The sequence below is a fragment of the Littorina saxatilis genome, linkage group LG17 (assembly GCF_037325665.1).
Source record: "Littorina saxatilis isolate snail1 linkage group LG17, US_GU_Lsax_2.0, whole genome shotgun sequence".
NCBI lineage: Eukaryota > Metazoa > Mollusca > Gastropoda > Littorinimorpha > Littorinidae > Littorina > Littorina saxatilis.
Window position 1 is genome coordinate 69,202,536 of NC_090261.1, and position 19,886 is coordinate 69,222,421.

At 42.7% G+C, this 19,886-nt stretch overlaps 1 protein-coding gene across 4 annotated transcripts in view; it reads right to left on the reverse strand.

The window, feature by feature from the left end:
• LOC138952350 (spectrin beta chain, non-erythrocytic 5-like) overlaps nucleotides 1–19,886 on the reverse strand; it is a 281,446-nt gene that overhangs the window by 47,734 nt on the left and 213,826 nt on the right. For all 4 annotated transcript variants that reach the window (XM_070324002.1, XM_070324003.1, XM_070324001.1 and 1 more), the window contains exons 42-61: nucleotides 18,334–18,447; nucleotides 17,584–17,766; nucleotides 16,766–16,911; nucleotides 15,725–15,839; nucleotides 14,193–14,303; nucleotides 11,665–11,844; nucleotides 10,028–10,231; nucleotides 9,541–9,690; nucleotides 8,492–8,596; nucleotides 7,982–8,076; nucleotides 7,318–7,408; nucleotides 6,784–6,939; nucleotides 5,457–5,648; nucleotides 4,688–4,774; nucleotides 2,826–2,944; nucleotides 2,348–2,576; nucleotides 1,826–1,947; nucleotides 1,303–1,363; nucleotides 852–953; nucleotides 1–80 (exon numbers count right to left, since the gene is read on the reverse strand). The exon at nucleotides 1–80 is cut by the window's left edge and continues 109 nt beyond it. In XM_070324002.1, coding sequence (XP_070180103.1) covers nucleotides 1–80; nucleotides 852–953; nucleotides 1,303–1,363; nucleotides 1,826–1,947; nucleotides 2,348–2,576; nucleotides 2,826–2,944; nucleotides 4,688–4,774; nucleotides 5,457–5,648; nucleotides 6,784–6,939; nucleotides 7,318–7,408; nucleotides 7,982–8,076; nucleotides 8,492–8,596; nucleotides 9,541–9,690; nucleotides 10,028–10,231; nucleotides 11,665–11,844; nucleotides 14,193–14,303; nucleotides 15,725–15,839; nucleotides 16,766–16,911; nucleotides 17,584–17,766; nucleotides 18,334–18,447 — 2,642 coding nt within the window. The remainder of the gene's footprint in view (nucleotides 81–851; nucleotides 954–1,302; nucleotides 1,364–1,825; nucleotides 1,948–2,347; nucleotides 2,577–2,825; nucleotides 2,945–4,687; nucleotides 4,775–5,456; nucleotides 5,649–6,783; nucleotides 6,940–7,317; nucleotides 7,409–7,981; nucleotides 8,077–8,491; nucleotides 8,597–9,540; nucleotides 9,691–10,027; nucleotides 10,232–11,664; nucleotides 11,845–14,192; nucleotides 14,304–15,724; nucleotides 15,840–16,765; nucleotides 16,912–17,583; nucleotides 17,767–18,333; nucleotides 18,448–19,886) is intronic.

Here is a 19,886-nt window from a genome sequence, read left to right on the forward strand (position 1 = left end):
GCGTAGTGCTCGCCCTGCACCAGCTTCAGCCCGTGCTCGCGGATGTTGGAGAAGTGCGACTTGCGCCCGTCAATCTCAGCCTGCAAAATACAGCATTATATCCATCATTCTCTGCCACTCCAGTTTCTTTGAACAAATAAATGTAGGTAAGGTAACATCAGCAATGGAGGAATGAGTACGTGAGAGTTATATAAGGAGCCAGTTTCCACAATTCACAGAGTAATTAACAGCTATTATACGTTATTTGTATTTTTGACCAAAATATGACATTTTACACAGATCGACACAGTCAGAGTTCGCGCTAGCCGTCGAGGTGAACAATGACTGTCTCGATCCGTGTCAAATGTCATATTTTGGTCAAAAATACAAATAACATTTATGTATCGATCGATTCTGGTTAGAATTCCTGTTAGTTATTATGATGGAACGCACACAAACATGCACTATTTTGTAGTCTCGGCTGGCCGCCTAAATATGAAGTTCTGTCGGCCTCTGAAGTCACATGGGTCAAAGAAGGCAAATCCAATGTTCAATCGATACATAAAAGAACTTTGACATGTTATCTCAGCCTGCAAAGTACAGCATTAAATGTCATTCTCTGCTCCTCAAGTTCTCGGACAAATAAATGAAAGCAAGGTAGCACCAGCACTCAAGACATGAGTACACTTTAGGTAAAATATCTGAGATAACTGCACATGCAAAACCTACCATTTCTGTATTGAACAAAGCAAGAATCAAATACCATGTTAAAAAAAACAAACTAACCAGTTTTGTTGAAAATCAATAACAAACAACTTCTAGTGCGTAAGTTACGAAACAGAAACTATGGAAGTAATGTCTGTGAACTTTACCTTGCGTTCGTGGTGCATCTGCAGGTGATTCTCAGCCTCTGTGACGTCCTTGGCAAGGTCACCAGAGTTCATGCGAGCAATCATGTCGTTTGACCAGTTGATCTGAAATGAAATGAAATTTAATCATAAATTTTAATAGCGGTGCCTAACATCTGAAAGTTAACAATGTTCATTTTGGAGAAAGATCCAGGAAACAGTGCTCAACTTGAAACTTCTTCTTCTTCTGTTTTCATGGACCGAAACTTCCACATACACTCGGGTTATTTGCACGAGTGAGTTTTTAACGTGTATGACTGTTTTTACCTTGCCATTTAGGCAGCTTTCGGAGGACAACTTCCAACCAAAAGGTTGAGAAAGAAAACCGATGGCATTGAAAAACATGATCGATCATTTATCAACAGACTGCAATCATCAAGTCCTTTTCTTGCGGTAGAAGGTTTAAAGAACTTACCAGTTCACGGCCATCAGACAGGAACTTCTGGAGCTGGTAGGATTCCTGGAGCTTGGCTTTCCTGGAAAGAATCAAACAAGACATTAAAGTCACTGTATGCATGTGTATGCATCTTTAACTCATTACGACTAACTTTATCACACAGCAAAATGTCAACGTACGCGGAATCTGAAGTACCATGAAGGAAGAAAGACATGATACCCTAAGACAAATCGATTCTAGAAACAATATCCACAGGGGGTGCAAAACAACACAAGACAGAGACACAAGACATTTTCAAAAGAAACGGTCTATTTGTGCAGTGTCTGCTCTGTATGATGTCTTCATTATTTTATTTAAACACAACCATACACTGGAGTGAAACCATCCAGATAACGCAAAATCGAGTCTCCCAAGACTGACGGATGCCTACCAAGAACAATCCCCCCCCCCCCCCCCAAAAAAAAAAAAAAACCACCCACACACCCCAGCCCTCTACAGTTATTTCTGAACATAATCTTTTGTGACGTCAATGGAGACAGACCTGGTGTCAGAGAGGTCCTCCAGTTTCTCCCAGTTGTCCTCAGCCTCCTGTTTCTTCAGCTCGATGTCTCTGGCCCGGTCACGGTACTTCTGGCTCAGCTTGCCCGCCTGTGTCTCCAGTTTCTGTCACACAAAAACAGTCATCATTCAAGTTGTCAACGATGTGCAACTGAAGAGTACTCGTGTATCTGTTTTCCAGTGCTGTAGACCATCCCCCCCCCCCCCCCCTCCAGTAAAATTTAAATAATGAGTAAGACTTAGAACGGTTCAGACACTTCAATTACAGGCAGACAGAAACTGACACATATACAGACATACAAACACACTAAAAACGAATACAAAAGAAACTTACCAAAAGTCTAAACTTGGTAGGGGGGGGGGGGGGGGGTGGGGGAGGATACTGACAGTTAACACCATCTTCTTGTTTTCATCTGAGCTCACTGCAACCCCCTACAACATCAATTTCATTCAATATGAAATTTGTTAATAACAACTGGCCAACCAGGCATTGATCCACACTGACCTCCAGCTGGTTCTGCAGGGCGGTCATGTCGCGTTCAATAGCCTCCTGCTTCCTCTGCAAGGCTTGGACAGCGGTCAGGTCCTTGCCAAGGTCGTCCACCGACAGAAGCTTGGCTTTCTCACTGATCCTTTCGTTGATGTCGTCCACGTCGCGGTTAAAGGCGTGGATCTCCAGGGCAGCCGCTAAACGACTCTTGTAGTCATTCAGGTCACCTTGTAGGTTCTTCCAGCTGAAAAGCAATCGAAGCCATCAGTATTCAGTCCTCAGCATGTGAGCTTGCGGTGATTGTCCTTTTTGAGGATGTGGTTTGTTAATTTCAATGCTTGTTGTTCTTTCAGGTGCCAGGAGAGTGGTTCCGAATAACTCTCACTTGCTCTATTGCACATGACATATGCATTTTAGAGTGCTTACTTCCCTTTGTTTCTTTTCCTCATTAGTTTAACTCAAACAAATAGACAAGCCCAAAAAAGACACTTACTTTTGATTCATGTTGGCCCGTTTTTCTTTGACCTGGTTGGTGTCTGTACGACCTTGAGATATCAACTTGTCGGCAAGGGCGTTGATGGCTTGGATTCTCTTCTCATCCACAGTGATGCCCTGTGCAAGCAAATCACCAAGCATTAATTATCTTGACCTTCATGTCAATCAGACTAATGATGCGTCCAATGATCAACAAGAATTGATTATCTTGACCTTCAAGTCAATCAGACTAATGATGCGTCCAATGATCACCAAGCATTAATTATCTTGACCTTCAAGTCAATCAGACTAATGATGCGTCCAATGATCAACAAGAATTGATTATCTTGACCTTCATGTCAATCAGACTAATGATGCGTCCAATGATCAACAAGAATTGATTATCTTGACCTTCAAGTCAATCAGACTAATGATGCGTCCAATGATCAACAAGAATTGATTATCTTGACCTTCAAGTCAATCAGACTAATGATGCGTCCAATGATCAACAAGAATTGATTATCTTGACCTTCAAGTCAATCAGACTAATGATGCGTCCAATGATCAACAAGAATTGATTATCTTGACCTTCATGTCAATCAGACTAATGATGCGTCCAATGATCAACAAGAATTGATTATCTTGACCTTCAAGTCAATCAGACTAATGATGCGTCCAATGATCACCAAGAATTGATTATCTTGACCTTCAAGTCAATCAGACTAATGATGCGTCCAATGATCAACAAGAATTGATTATCTTGACCTTCATGTCAATCAGACTAATGATGCGTCCAATGATCAACAAGAATTGATTATCTTGACCTTCATGTCAATCAGACTAATGATGCGTCCAATGATCAACAAGAATTGATTATCTTGACCTTCATGTCATTCAGACTAATGATGCGTCCAATGATCACCAAGAATTATTTATCTTGACCTTCAAGTCAATCAGACTAATGATGCGTCCAATGATCAACAAGAATTGATTATCTTAACCTTCATGTCAATCAGACGAATACTATAACTGTACTCTCAATGAACCAATCCAAGCTGAATTAGCACAGATCGAAGAACAATGAGATGAAGCTGCCTGTCTTGTTTCCCAAAGTTTGATGAAGGGAAGGAAACAAAAATCAAAAACTTATGCATTGTCATCTTTTTGTTTTGCTTTGTCATTCTCTACAATTACTGCAGCAGTTAATTATGCGAAGAACACACAAACATTGCTTTGAAGTCTCACTTTGTTTTTGGAAACAATCTAAAAGAAATGTGTTTGTAATACATGCGTCCATCCACAGGTGTGTACCTTGGTGTGAATGTGCGCATGTTTAGTACGAATGCATGAGACCAGGTAAAAAGGTCTGTGTCTGTGTATAGAATAAGACCAAATGACCTAACATGTGACAAAAGTATCAAAATAGAACATGTCTGGAAGACCTTTTAAGGTTGATGTGCTAGTGCAGTTGGTATTGCTTTTCAGAAAAGAGGCGATAGTGAACTTTCTCCATTTTGTAACCTTCCATCAGTGCTGAACCCAATGTTGTGGAAAAAATGACAAACTTAGCCACGCTACGCAACATATTTAATGAAGAAATAATCATCATCATTGTGAACTGTTTGGTGGTTGGTGAAAGATGGGACAAAATCAACGTGATCCTGTGAATGTGATTATTGCACACTGTTACCTTTCCACTTCTGAACTGCTTGGAACACAGACAGAAACATTTCAGATACACGTTAAAAAAATCGCTCAGCACACACTCAAAGCTGCACAATTACAAGCATCAAAATTAGGAATTATTCCACTGCAAATTTTTCAAAACCTTTCAGTGTGTAACACAAGCAGGCACTTTGAAAGAACACAAGTAATACCCACAGCTGACTCCTGGTTGTTGACTTTCTTCTGTAGCTCCAGACAGTGTTCGTAATCTCTGCCCAGGTCATTCTGGCTCACCAACAGTTCCTGAAAACACAGAATATAATTTGTTAATTTGTTTCAGATACTATCAGCAGGCCTAAGACTATCAGTACGAGTGACACAACCGTCAAATGCTGAAGAAAAAGAAAAAGTTACAGATACAATCTCCTCAATAACTTTTACTGCTAAATGTACAAATTCCCAAATTTGTCCGTATGGTTAATTGTTTTATGTAGGTTGTACATTTAATTGTTCTATTCTATATATGTTCTTTTGTAAAGGGCCTAGAGCCATAGGTTAGGCACTTAAAAATTTCCAGTTATTATTATTATTATTATATGTGCAGTGGTGTACTATGCTTAGAGTCTTAGGCAAGTGGATGGAGGGGCAGGGTAAATTGAAAGTCAAGCTTGCACAATGATAATTATGTTGCTATGGCTACATGTTGCTGTTTGACTGTCATACAGGTTTCATTTACAAACGGGGTGCCCCTCCCCTTTCCTTAAGGCGGTCCTTTAATTGAGCCCAAAGACGACCTCACGAGGACTTCGCAAAGTCTTTTTACAGAAAATTCAGTACAGTCATGCAGCTCCATGAAGTAAACTTCCCATAATTAATTTGAAGCTTTACCCTTCTTGCTTCACATAACTACATAAACCATACAACAATGACCTTAAATAAAGTTCAGCCATTAATTTATGAGACAAAATGTAAAAGTGTCACCAACCTTCTCTCTGATCCACATCTCGACCTTCTTGACTTGTTCGTTGAACTCCAGGATGTCACGAGCCTCCTCCAGGCCCTTGCCCCGGTTGTTGGACGCCTGCAGGAGTTCGTTCCACTTGGACATGAGGCTGGTCGTTTGCTGTCGGATCTCGCCCTTGGCTGGGTGCTCCTTCCTGATCAGCACCTCGCCAAGCTGGGGAAGGTTGGTTGGTTATTATTGTTCATCATTTCTTCAGCGGCTATTCGAGACCGATGCAATTATGGAAGATTAAATTTGGAGAAATGTTGCTTAAAAGGTGTGAGGAATTCGGATGGTTACTTCTGGATCGGTGCATCTTTTGTTGTCTTGGATGAGTAAGCGATTTATGTGTTCTCTTCTTTTTCCCATGCCCGAACCAAGAAAACAATGTACAGAAAAGAGTTAATAAAAATACTTTTTATTAATTCAAACAAAACCGCGAGGGTAAGCCCGCGGATTGAAATAGGCTACCCCCTGGCTGGCAACACAGGGCAACAATGTTCTCACTGTCTATAGGCTACCCCCTGGCTGTCAACACAGGGCAACTTGTTCCCACTGTCTATAGGCTACCCGGCCCTGGCTGGCAACACAGGGCAACAATGTTCCCACTGTCTATAGGCTACCCCCTGGCTGTCAACACAGGGCCACAATGTTCCCACTGTCTATAGGCTACCCCCTGGCTGGCAACACAGGGCCACAATGTTCCCACTGTCTATAGGCTACCCCCTGGCTGGCAACACAGGGCCACAATGTTCCCACTGTCTATAGGCTACCCCCTGGCTGGCAACACAGGGCAACAATGTTCCCACTGTCTATAGGCTACCCCCTGGCTGGCAACACAGGGCAACAATGTTCCCACTGTCTATAGGCTACCCCCTGGCTGTCAACACAGGGCAACAATGTTCCCACTGTCTATAGGCTACCCCCTGGCTGGCAACACAGGGCAACAATGTTCCCACTGTCTATAGGCTACCCCCTGGCTGGCAACACAGGGCAACAATGTTCCCACTGTCTATAGGCTACCCCCTGGCTGGCAACACAGGGCAACAATGTTCCCACTGTCTATAGGCTACCCCCTGGCTGTCAACACAGGGCAACAATGTTCCCACTGTCTATAGGCTACCCCCTGGCTGGCAACACAGGGCAACAATGTTCCCACTGTCTATAGGCTACCCCCTGGCTGGCAACACAGGGAAACATCTACAGTCTCGTGTGCAAGAAAACTCTCTGTCACACGACTAGCTCGTAATAGCGGGTAATGTCACATTTCACAGTCACATATTTGTGATGCGTTCAATGTTTGCCTCACCTCTTTGAGCTTGTTGATGCGGTCAGTGTTGGCGATGATCTCCGCCTCGAAGGCCTGGTGCTTCTGCAGCTTCTTCATCTTGTCGTGCAGGTCGCCCACGTTCTTGAAGTCGTCCTCATAGGCTGTCTTCAGCTTGTCGTTGATCCACCCGTCAGCCTGAAGGCACATGACAAGAATATACGTTTGCTACATGTCAGAAGATTAATTAACAATACACAGGTACACATGAAGTCATACACGTGCAAAAGCAGATTGACACCAAAGAATGCCCCCCCCCCCCACACACACACATGCTCACACACTAACATTCCAACACTCACACATATGCTCACACACACACTGACACATGCACACACACACATGCACACGCACGCACGCGCACACACACACACACACACACACACCACACACACTTAGCATATCTGCAGAACCCTTGTTCGCATGAAAGCGCAGACACATCCACAAACTTCATAATTATACCATCACTGCCTTTTTGTGTGATTTTGTCACTGCAATGTTTTCGATGATACTTACCTCCACCACATCTCTGTTGAAATTAGTGTACAGCAGGGAGTCTTGCAGGTTGGCTTTCCTCTTGGTGCTCATCGCACGCACATTCTTCCGTCTGCATAATACAATTCATACACAAATGTCTTTTCCATTCCATTTCTGCACGTACTCTTGTCCCTTAAAGTTGGTATGATTGATGAAAGTGTTCGCTGGGTATGTGTGTATTTAATATAGTGTGTATAGCATATATGAATATTGTGTGAACAGTACATGTGGTGATTTGTGTCCATATGATTAATTGTTTTATGTAGGTTGTACATTTAATTGTTCTATTTTGTATATGTTCTTTTGTAAAGGGCCTAGAGCCATAGGTTAGGCACTTACACATGTCCAGTTATTATTATTATAGTTCATGCAAGACAAAAAAACTACACATGTTTTGCAACTAGCAATGACGGCACAAGTATTTGACCAAAAAGTGTTGCCATCTCATTTCTCTTTTTCAGATAACAATCTAGGGTTTAATGAGGCCTTGGTCACAATTTCTTGAAACTGAGTGATATTTTACTCATAATTATTCAAGGAAGAAATATTTTGAGGTATTAAGACAAAAATTGTGAACAGCGAGCACTAATGTGCCTCTTGATGGAGAGAAATGATAAAGATCATGACGGTTCCACATCCTCACCTGTCTGTGACGGCAGCCAGTGTCTTCTGGACGTTCTTGGCTTCAAAGTGCTGGTCGCCAATCAACTGCTTGCCGTGTTCTGTCAGTGTGGCCAGCTGCATGACAAACAAATCAGACAGAAAACAATTAGATTCCAAGCTAGCCTGTGTTCTTAGAACATATAAACACGCTCTTTCCATAATGCCATAATTTGGCATGAGGGAAAACAGTTCAACCTATTCTTTAAAATTATCGGTTTATTCTTCTTTCTGTCTCAAAACGTTGCAAGATTAAACAATGAATAGAAATAGGCACTCTAAAATTATCCAACAGTAAATAAGAATGAAACAGAACCTAGCACCTAAAACAATAAGAATTATAACAACTAAATGGATAAATAACATCCAATCCTCACATTGCTCCTGCAATAATTTCTTGCAATTCATCCTCCCATCCCCACCAAATGGGTGTTCTCCTTGCCCAATAAAGTCTTTGTGAAAGTAAACAGTGCGACCAAAAGACAACACTGACCTTCTCCTCCTGGACGTCCAGCACCTTCTCGAAGGCCTCGTGACGTCGGATCAGACTCTCCACCTGGTCCACTGTGTCCCCGTAGTCACTGCTGCTCAGCGATGCCTGCCACACACAACACACAATAATACTAAATAACTTTTCTATAGCGCAAATCCCATCTATTGGCTCCAGGCGCTTTACAATTTCAATTCTAAAACAAACGAGCAAAAATTTAACACGCACACAATTAAATAACTGAGATAAAACAACAACAAAAACACCACGCAAACTGGGCTTATGTACAAGAGAAAAGATAGACATGCACACCATTTGTATCCAGGTATAAGTCACCAGGTGTGTTGTCTGAAACATCTGCCTCAACATTTTCTTTGAAACGAATTATGTGTCATCTTTATCTGGAGACACATGTATTGTCTCAACACTGTGCCTGTACATTTTTCACTGAAACACACAACGCACTTATTGACACACATGCACACGCACAGACATAGAAACACACACATATATAGGGACACATTCTGATTTAGACGCACACAAATAAGCTAGATTGATATAGGCACATACAAATGAACACTGTACACACACAAATACAGACACACGCATGTTTTTTTTACTCTCTGTGATATCAAAACACACACACACACACACACACAGAAACTAAAAAATCAACAAAATAAGTAACACTACTCTGATAAAAGCAGCAGCTCAAGCACACTGTCATTGTCTAAGAATAGACTAGCCACATGACCTCCTGAAATGGAATTTGAACACACAACCAATCAGCTATAAGAACTGATCTCCTGATTTCATAATTACCAACACCAATCCACTACATAAGGGACTGCATGCCCTCCTGAAATGTATTTTGATCCATAACCAATCAGCTAAGAACTTAAATCTCCTGTGAAGCATAATTAAATACCAACACTTATCTACTATATAGCGACCTCCTGAAATGGATTTTGATCACATAACCAATCAGCTAAGAACTAATTTCCTGTGAAGCCTAATTAGCAGCACCAATTTTCTACACGACAGGGACTGACCTCCTGAGAAGTGCTGATGGTGTTGAGTATCTCAGCGTCCCTCTGGAAGATCTGCAGGTCGAACACCTGGTCGTAGTAGTTCTTCTGGTCCTCCCACGTCTTCTGCAGCTGCTCTCTCATGGCCTTCACCTCGCTCACCTTGCTCTTGATCTGTGGGAAACATACGCCATCATGTTAGACAGCAAAGAAAAGACAATCAGGGAACGCACTACATACACACTATTTTTGTACCCTTTACAGAGAAACACAGACAGAGACATACACACACACAACCATCAACACATACACACAAACATTGCCGTCAGAATTTGTTAAACTGCTTTGTACATTGCTACTTTATTTCCTGCTTCAAGACCTAAATTCATAAACAACACAAACAGACACTCTTACAGGCAGACACAAACATGCCTTTTGTCTTGATGAAAACTCACTCTCTCACACAGACAGACATTTCAGAAAAGCTAGAATCAGTAGAATCCCAACTCACTTCATCTGAAGCATAATGTTTGTTCTCGATGAGGATTTCTCCGGTGCTTATGACAGAGTCGAATCTGTCTTGGCGCGCTTCGATCTCGGCACGGATCTCTTCGTGTCTTGTCCTCAAGAGATCAGCACCACTCACGTCACGCACCGCCTTGTCCGCAACCATCTCTCGCTGCACCTCTTTCGCCCAGCTCAGCAGGTCCCACGCCTGCGCAAGAAAAACAGATGTGTAAAATGTCATACTTTGGTCAAAATTGAAACGACCGCTCTGTACAGCACCCAGAAAAAAATTATTCCCACTTGTGCGCGCAACGGAATGTCAGGTCGCCTGAGTATTTACCTGAATACGGCGCAATACGAACAGTTATTTTTCTATTTTGTTTTTATCATTTGGGTGCGACTGATCTAAAGATATAAGGGTAAGTTTTCATATAGTCCTGTGAGGTTACCCTCGTGGAAATTTGGGTTGCTTTCTCACTGGGGAAAGTGAGGTGCCATACAGTACGGCGCTACCCATACAGTACGGCGCTACCCATACAGTACGGCGCTACCCATACAGTACGGCGCTACCCATACAGTACGGCGCTACCCATACAGTACGGCGCTACCCATACAGTACGGCGCTACCCTTACAGTACGACACTACCCTTACAGTACGGCGCTACCCATACAGTACGACGCTACCCATACAGTACGGCGCTACCCTTACAGTACGGCGCTACCCTTACAGTACGGCGCTACCCATACAGTACGGCGCTACCCATACAGTACGGCGCTACCCTTACAGTACGGCGCTACCCATACAGTACGGCGCTACCCATACAGTACGGCGCTACCCATTCAGTACGGCGCTACCCATACAGTACGGCGCTACCCAAACAGTACGGCGCTACCCATACAGGACGGCGCTACCCATACAGGACGGCGCTACCCATACAGGACGGCGCTACCCATACAGGACGGCGCTACCCATACAGTACCCCATACAGGACGGCGCTACCCATACAGGACGGCGCTACCCATACAGGACGGCGCTACCCATACAGGACGGCGCTACCCATACAGGACGGCGCTACCCATACAGGACGGCGCTACCCATACAGGACGGCGCTACCCATACAGGACGGCGCTACCCATACAGGACGGCGCTACCCATACAGGACGGCGCTACCCATACAGTACGGCGCTACCCATACAGTACGGCGCTACCCATACAGGACGGCGCTACCCATACAGGACGGCGCTACCCTTACAGTACGGCGCTACCCATACAGTACCCCATACAGTACGGCGCTACCCATACAGTACCCCATACAGGACGGCGCTACCCATACAGTACGGCGCTACCCATACAGTACGGCGCTACCCATACAGGACGGCGCTACCCATACAGTACGGCGCTACCCATACAGTACGGCGCTACTCTTACAGCGCGGCGCTACCCATACAGGACGGCGCTACCCTTACAGTACGGCGCTACCCATACAGTACGGCGCTACCCATACAGTACGGCGCTACCCATACAGTACGGCGCTACCCTTACAGTACGGCGCTACCCATACAGTACGGCGCTACCCATTTTCCCTGCATGCCTGTATGGTACAGTATGTGCAATACACGAATAGACCGAGGTGGACTTACATCAGCGTTAAACCTGTGCAGGTCTGCAGCGTCCAGCAGCGCGGTCTTCCTGTTTTCTGACTTGTCCAGCAGGTCTGACCAGTCGTCCCACACTGCGATCTGCAGCTGACCGATCTGCTCCGCGTTCTCCCCGGGGTACGCGGCCTGCAGGCGATCCGCATCGTCCTTCAGCACTTGGATCTGTCACAGATACCAAATTATGTTATTTCTAAGTTTAATTACGGAACAGGTAGACAAGAGAAAACAGATAAAGAAAGAGATTTATCCCCGAGTACGCTAGTACAAGGGTCCAGCAGACTTTAATTGTCTGTCTGTGTGTGTGTCTCGACTTAACAGCTTATTGCTGGGAAACTACTGGGCGCAGTTCGTTCAAAAGTTGATACACTAACTTGATAATAGGTCCGATTGATCGTATTAAAACTTCATAATGTTACCTGGGACCTAAATGCGAAATAAACCACAAAAAACCGACTTGGCGGTGGGAGGAATTCGCGGTGCAACAGCCAGCCAGGCAGTCTGATAGAACGGTGCAAGGTCTCGGCAAACCAAGACTATGCCATACTCGTAGCAAAGCCGCCGAATGGTACCGTAAACCAAGAATAGTGACGTAAGAAAATAGAATGTCGTCTTTTGATTTGGAACGTGACGTGTTTTAGAATGGAGATGTGGTAGTGTGTGTGTGTGTGTGTGTGTGTGTGTGTGTGAGTGTATGTGTGTGTGTGTATGTGTGTGTGTGTGTGTGTGTGTGTGTGTGTGTGTGTGTGTGTGTGTGTGAGAGAGAGAGAGAGGGAGAGAGAGAAGGAGTGAGGGAGAGAGAGTGTGTGTGTGTGTGTGTGAATGTCTGAAGAGTACTCGGGTCCAGCGCAAGCGTTTTTTATTGTTTGTGTGTGTGTATGTATGTGTGTGTGTGTATGTATGTGTGTGTGTGTGTGTGTGTGTGTGTGCAAGAAAAACAGATGTGTAAAATGTCATACTTTGGTCAAAATTGAAACGACCGCTCTGTACAGCACCCAGAAAAAAATTATTCCCACTTGTGTGCGTAACGGAATGTCAGGTCGCCTGAGTATTTACCTGTGTGTGTGTGTGTGTGTGTGTGTGTGTGTGTGTGTGTGTGTGTGTGTGTGTGTGTGTGTGTGTGTGTGTGTATGTGTGTGTGTGTGAGTGTCTGTTTCCGTGAGTGATTGCTTAGAAAATCTTGGATCTTAGTAGTGCAACTTTGAACAGTTATAAGTAAATGAGATGTATTTTGTGTTTTAAACCGCCTGACACTACGAGGCATTTTTCATTGTTTTTATGAGGACAGTACAATCTTTGAGTGTTGAGTTGAGTCTTGAAGTTACATGTTGAATAATATAATCTGTTTTCATTTCTTCTCAAGCTTGAAACAATTTCAGATTGAGTTGTTCTTTCCTTTTGTTTGTTTGTCCATTGTCTTTTGTTTGTTTGTCCATTGTCTTTTGTTTGTTTGTCCATTGTCTTTTGTTTGTTTGTCCATTGTCTTTTGTTTGTTTGTCCATTGTCTTTTGTTTGTTTGTCCATTGTCTTTTGTTTGTTTGTCCATTGTCTTTTGTTTGTTTGTCCATTGTCTTTTGTTTGTTTGTCCATTGTCTTTTGTTTGTTTGTCCATTGTCTTTTGTTGGTTTGTCCATTGTCTTTTGTTTGTTTGTCCATTGTCTTTTGTTTGTTTGTCCATTGTGTCTTTTGTTTGTTTGTCCATTGTGTCTTTTGTTTGTTTGTCCATTGTCTTTTGTTTGTTTTTCCATTGTCTTTTGTTTGTTTGTCCATTGTCTTTTGTTTGTTTGTCCATTGTCTTTTGTTTGTTTGTCCATTGTCTTTTGTTTGTTTGTCCATTGTCTTTTGTTTGTTTGTCCATTGTCTGTTTGTTTGTTTGTCCATTGTCTTTTGTTTGTTTGTCCATTGTCTGTTTGTTTGTTTGTCCATTGTCTTTTGTTTGTTTGTCCATTGTCTTTTGTTTGTTTGTCCATTGTCTTTTGTTTGTTTGTCCATTGTCTTTTGTTTGTTTGTCCATTGTCTTTTGTTTGTTTGTCCATTGTCTTTTGTTGGTTTGTCCATTGTCTTTTGTTTGTTTGTCCATTGTCTTTTGTTTGTTTGTCCATTGTGTCTTTTGTTTGTTTGTCCATTGTGTCTTTTGTTTGTTTGTCCATTGTCTTTTGTTTGTTTTTCCATTGTCTTTTGTTTGTTTGTCCATTGTCTTTTGTTTGTTTTTCCATTGTCTTTTGTTTGTTTGTCCATTGTCTTTTGTTTGTGTCTTTTGTTTGTTTTTCCATTGTCTTTTGTTTTCGTCGATTTTATATCAGGTGAAAACTGATCAATAAGTCTCTTGAATTTCATCTTGGTTTATGTATTCTGATGTTAAAATTAACTATTCTGGGTCTAACACCAGAGTTTCTGTGCAATTGTTAGGATTAGAAATCATTAAACTTAAGAGATTTTTTAAATATGTAAAGCTTGACTTGAAGGATGAGTGTCATAATCCTGTGACTAAGAGAAAGTACCAATTAAGTTACCTGAGCTTCAAGAGCAACCAGTTCATTTTCAAAGCCTTCGTGTCTCTTCAGGTAGGAAGATGTGGTGTTGAAGTCCCTCCCAAGGTCGTCAGGTATGCTGGAGGTTTTTTCCTGAACATCCAAAATGTCATGTGTCAATGTCTTTACAATCAAATAATGGGGCTAAAACATGTATGAATAATCCATGTGACAATGAAAGCATGAATAAAAAAAATCAAGAATTGTAGGATAATGATATGAAACATCTTTCTTTCTTTCTTTATTTGGTGTTTAACGTCGTTTTCAACCATTCAAGGTTATATCGCGACGGGGAAAGGGGGGAGATGGGATAGGGGAAAGGGGGGAGATGGGATAGAGCCACTTGTTAATTGTTTCTTGTTCACAAAAGCACTAATCAAAAAATTGCTCCAGGGGCTTGCAACGTAGTACAATATATGACCTTACTGGGAGAATGCAAGTTTCCAGTACAAAGGACTTAACATTTCTTACATACTGCTTGACTAAAATCTTTACAAACATTGACTATATTCTATACAAGAAACACTTAACAAGGGTAAAAGGAGAAACAGAACCGTTAGTCGCCTCTTACGACATGCTGGGGAGCATCGGGTAAATTCTTTCTCGTCCCAACCAATATGGGACTCCCCCTAACCCGCGGGGGGTTATGAAACATCTATCATTGACAAAAAAACCCACTGACATTTACAGTACATCGACCCAGTGGTCTGTGAAGCAGACGGACAGACAGACACTTGTGATACATTGAGTAATGAACTTATCTTAGAAGCGAGGATGTAACTCGCTTACAAGATGCCAGCGAGATAATGAAAGCATGAGACTGGCATGAGACTGGCATGAGACTGGCATGAGACTGGCATGAGACTGGCATGAGACTGGCATGACACCACAAAATAGTGCAAGCATCAAAATGTACACATTTGAAAGCCTTGGAAATAGTAACACTATAGCAGAAGCTGTATCTACCACAGAACAGCTCACAAGCTTACATCAAAATACGTAAGTGTGTACCATTCTATCAAGTTATTTGGCAGACAGCTCCAAGCCAGGCCTAATGACAACAATCATTAGTGTCTCTCCCTGCACCCTCCCTGCTAGCTCCCACATTATTTCAGTCTCTCACTACTCCCAAACATTATTAGACGATGTTTGGAAATAGCTCTGTGACAATTTTTAAGCGATGTAAGAGCCCATTTTAATGTCTGGTCAAAGCCGGCCAGTATCGAGTTAGTTGCTGTTTGCTAGTTGAAAGGCTTTGGTCAGTAAAAAGGGCTCTTACTCCGCCACATCTGCTTGACAATCCTTACCTTATTTTTGGAAAATACCAATTAAGCCTGTCACTAATTGGGCGAAGTCGACTATGCAAAGTATGCTTCGCGAAGCTGGCCGCACGAAGCTGGCCGCACGGAGCTTTAGCATTGAGTTTTCGGTAAAAAGACTTTGCAAAGTCGACTTTGTGCTCAATTAAGGGCCGCCTTAACAACAGAAACAGTCTGATCTCAGCTACGTCATACCTGTATTCTGCTGAGGGCATCCTCCACGTCACGGTTGAAGCGATGGATGTCTTCTGCTCCCAACAGCTTCTGGTCATGGTTGTCGATTTGTTCCAGCAAGGCGTTCCAGGCATCCCTGCGAAGAAAGAAACTCAAGTAAAATGATTCCTTCTCTTCCTTACAGCGTTCCAGGCATCCCTGCGAAGAAAGAAACTCAAGTAAAATGATTCCTTCTCTTCCTTACAGCGTTCCAGGCATCCCTGCGAAGAAAGAGACTCAAGTAAAATGATTCCTTCTCTTCCTTACAGCGTTCCAGGCATCCCTGCGAAGAAAGAGACTCAAGTAAAATGATTCCTTCTCTTCCTTACAGCGTTCCAGGCATCCCTGCGAAGAAAGAAACTCAAGTAAAATGATTCCTTCTCTTCCTTACAGCGTTCCAGGCATCCCTGCGAAGAAAGAAACTCAAGTAAAATGATTCCTTCTCTTCCTTACAGCGTTCCAGGCATCCCTGCGAAGAAAGAAACTCAAGTAAAATGATTCCTTCTCTTCCTTACAGCGTTCCAGGCATCCCTGCGAAGAAAGAAACTCAAGTAAAATGATTCCTTCTCTTCCTTACAGCGTTCCAGGCATCCCTGCGAAGAAAGAAACTCAAGTAAAATGATTCCTTCTCTTCCTTACAGCGTTCCAGGCATCCCTGCGAAGAAAGAAACTCAAGTAAAATGATTCCTTCTCTTCCTTACAGCGTTCCAGGCATCCCTGTGAAGAAAGAGACTCAAGTAAAATGATTCCTTCTCTTCCTTACAGCGTTCCAGGCATCCCTGTGAAGAAAGAGACTCAAGTAAAATGATTCCTTCTCTTCTTTACAGCGTTCCAGGCATCCCTGCGAAGAAAGAGACTCAAGTAAAATGATTCCTTCTCTTCCTTACAGCGACACACATAGTAGCATTTCTTGTTTTTAAACCAAAGCTTGAACTAGCTGTTTTTTGATTATAAAAATAGGAATGTTCGCAGTTTAGGTTTCTTGAATTCAATTTTACTACTGGCTGGTTGTTCTGAACATACCTGAGCTGTTCCTGTCGCTCCTGCACCTGAGCGGTGTGAGTTCCCCTGTCCTCCAACAGGTATTTAGCCATGCGCTCGCACGCGTTGAATCTCTCTGTGCCTGCCTCCACCCCTCGCTTGAACTCGTCAAACTTGTTCTTCAGGATCTGCAAACCGCACACAAATGGATAATTTTAATATTGCAAAAATATTGATGAAAAAAATTATTTTACACCTGAGCAGTTACAATCTATATCTCTAATATAGTGTGAGGGCTTTCAATTCGGCTGTCCATTTCTACAATGTTTGAACAATTCAAGTCTCTACTCTGCAACAGTAAACCCAAGTGATCTTGTTTTCTGGCTTTTAGGTATCACACTGCTGTACCTGGTTTACATTGCTCTAATTATTTTGTTTAGATATCCAAATCTTTTGCCCTATTTCTCTTAGTTATCCTGCTTTACTCAAATCTGTCATTCATCCCCTTTCCCTTAATCCTCCCCTCTCCCACCGTCCTCTTCCACCACATTTCTTCCCATAATCTGCAGATGTTTTAACTCATGGCTGTACTCCTGAGAGCAGGCGTGTGTTGTTTCTGTTCACTGATCCAGTTTACTCAAGACTGTCATGTGGCCCCCCCCCCCCCCCCCATTTCTACCCCTAATCCTTACCTGCAGATGTTCAAAGTCCTGGCCAGACTCCTCAGAGCTGGCGTGTATCACATCTGTTTGTTGATCCAGTTTACTCCAAACTGTCATTCAGCCCCCAGCCCCCTCCCCTCTCCCACTCCACCATATTACTACCCATAATCTTTATCTGCGGATGTTCACAATCCTTACCTGCAGATGTTCAAAGTCCTGGCCGTACTCCTCAGAGCTGGCGTGCGTCATCTGCTCGTTGATCCAGTTCTCAAAGTCCTCGCTCTCGCGCATGTAGGCGTGCAGCCGCTTGGTGCGCTCCAGGTTGCGTGTTCGCTCGGCCGCCAGTCGCTTCAGCTTGTTCAGGTTCTCCTGCAGACTGTCCTGTTACACCAACATGAGAAATTTCACAAACAAGGTTTAAAAATAATCCAAATCAATTTTACTTAGGATAAATAAACAAGTGAACTGTCAAAATTATCAGTAAGCTGTTAGATTAATGACAAAATGTGAAGTACTCAAGTACAAATAAATACTGTCCTAAAAATAAAAATATGTGAGAAATTTCACCAACAAGGTTAAAAAAAATCCACATAATTAAAATATAGGAAAAATAAACAAGAGAACTGTCAAAATGATCAGTAGGTGGCAAACAGATTAAAAAAATTGTGAGTCAGAGAACAAATCAATGCACATACATTTATTCAAAAAAACAAACAAAGGGAGGGAACCAGCTGAAGCAGAAAATGACTTGGCTTTCCTGGCGTCTTGTTCTACAGTGCAGCTATGATTAGAACAGGCGTCTTGCTCGGATTTACATTTTATGCTTCCTTGAATATTCAAAACTATTAGACCATTAATTAGTGTTGTTATCAATGGTTGTTCATATTCGCTCTCTCAAGAAAACATAAAAATACAGTCAAAATTAAAATGACAGCAATATGTGCTAACCTGAGCCTTTTTTAGCGTGGAGGGATCGGAATAGCCCAGTTTGAAGAGACGCGACGACTCCTTCGCCAGGCTGTTGGTGATGCCTTGGTACGTCTGGATGTCCGTCTCCAGCACCTGACAAACACAATGGTAAAAATAAGTAAGGCATAGTTGTTCTGATATTATCTTCATCTTTTTCCAAACCATCTGTTACTCATCATTTTGAGGAAAAAGTGTCATAGAAACTAATAAAATGCTTGAAAATACAAATGAATCGCAACACCGTTTAATTTTTAAAAGAATCCAAACAATTTGTTCAAAGAATCTAAAGGACAAAGCAATGCCCTCAGTGTATCAACAGCATGTCCCTAAAAGGTGATAGTTATATCTGTGAGGACGTCAAATAGAAAGAGTCGGTCAGTCAGTCAGACAAAGCAATGCCCTCAGTGTATTAACACCATGTCCCTAAAAGGTGATAGTTATCTGTGAGGACGTCAAATAGAAAGAGTCGGTCAGTCAGTCAGACAAAGCAATGCCCTCAGCGTATCAACACCATGTCCCTAAAAGGTGATAGTTATCTGTGAGGACGTCAAATAGAAAGAGTCAGTCAGACAAAGCAATGCTTGAAAAAACATGCATTGATTTTCACAAGCAATTGTAATCCACAAGGGTTTAATAGGCATAGAAGACTTTATTTCAAATCAAGGTTTCTCAGTTTTTGTAAACAGTAGATTTTTTATTGGCACTTCTTGTAAATAAAATCAGTATTTGCATTTAAGTTCAACTTGTACCCAGATACTTGTACTCTTCTACATCACGGCTGTTCCTGGCTTGTTTTTCAGGCCCGCGATGGGGAGTGGTAAAAATAGCCAGCAGCGCGATATCACTGCTTGCAGACTGTTAGCAGGCACTACCAAAGACTTTGTCTGCGCATCGCCGTTTGCGTTGTGCTGCGAGGCATATCAGCGCAGTTCAACGTTGCCAGAGACCAAAGAAGCGCTTTACTCTAGCTCGCAGCGGCGGCTTACTGGAGGAATGTTCATTATCTGTGCTCGCCTGCCAGCAGACCACAGGCACACCCAATAAAGTTCGGACTTGTACTGGCAGAGTGCGAATACAAATTCTTGTAGGCGTACATAGACGCAACATAACATATACAGACAATAACACCCACAACACTTCAACAGCATATGAATGGAATACAAACAAATCCGCAAATCGCGCACAGTACACCAGTTAAAAAAATAAGGATTACCAAAACGGCGTGCAGAAACTACACTGACTCGGAGAGGAGAAACATTTATCACACGATGTGGATAGCAATCATTAAAATAAAACAGACAAGTCAAGCATAAAATAAACACAAATACCGAAAACACAATAAACAAGGGTAAAACAAACAAAAAGAGATGCTTGCCGACAGTCAGTGTGTGTGTGCGTGGTTTGTGCGTCAGCTTTGCGTGTGTGTGTGCGGGCGCGCGAGCGTGCGTGCGTACGTTCTGGTGTGCGTGCGTTTGAATGAGAAAGAGAGAGAGAGAGGATTGAAGAATGAGGTCACGGTATCTGTCACATGA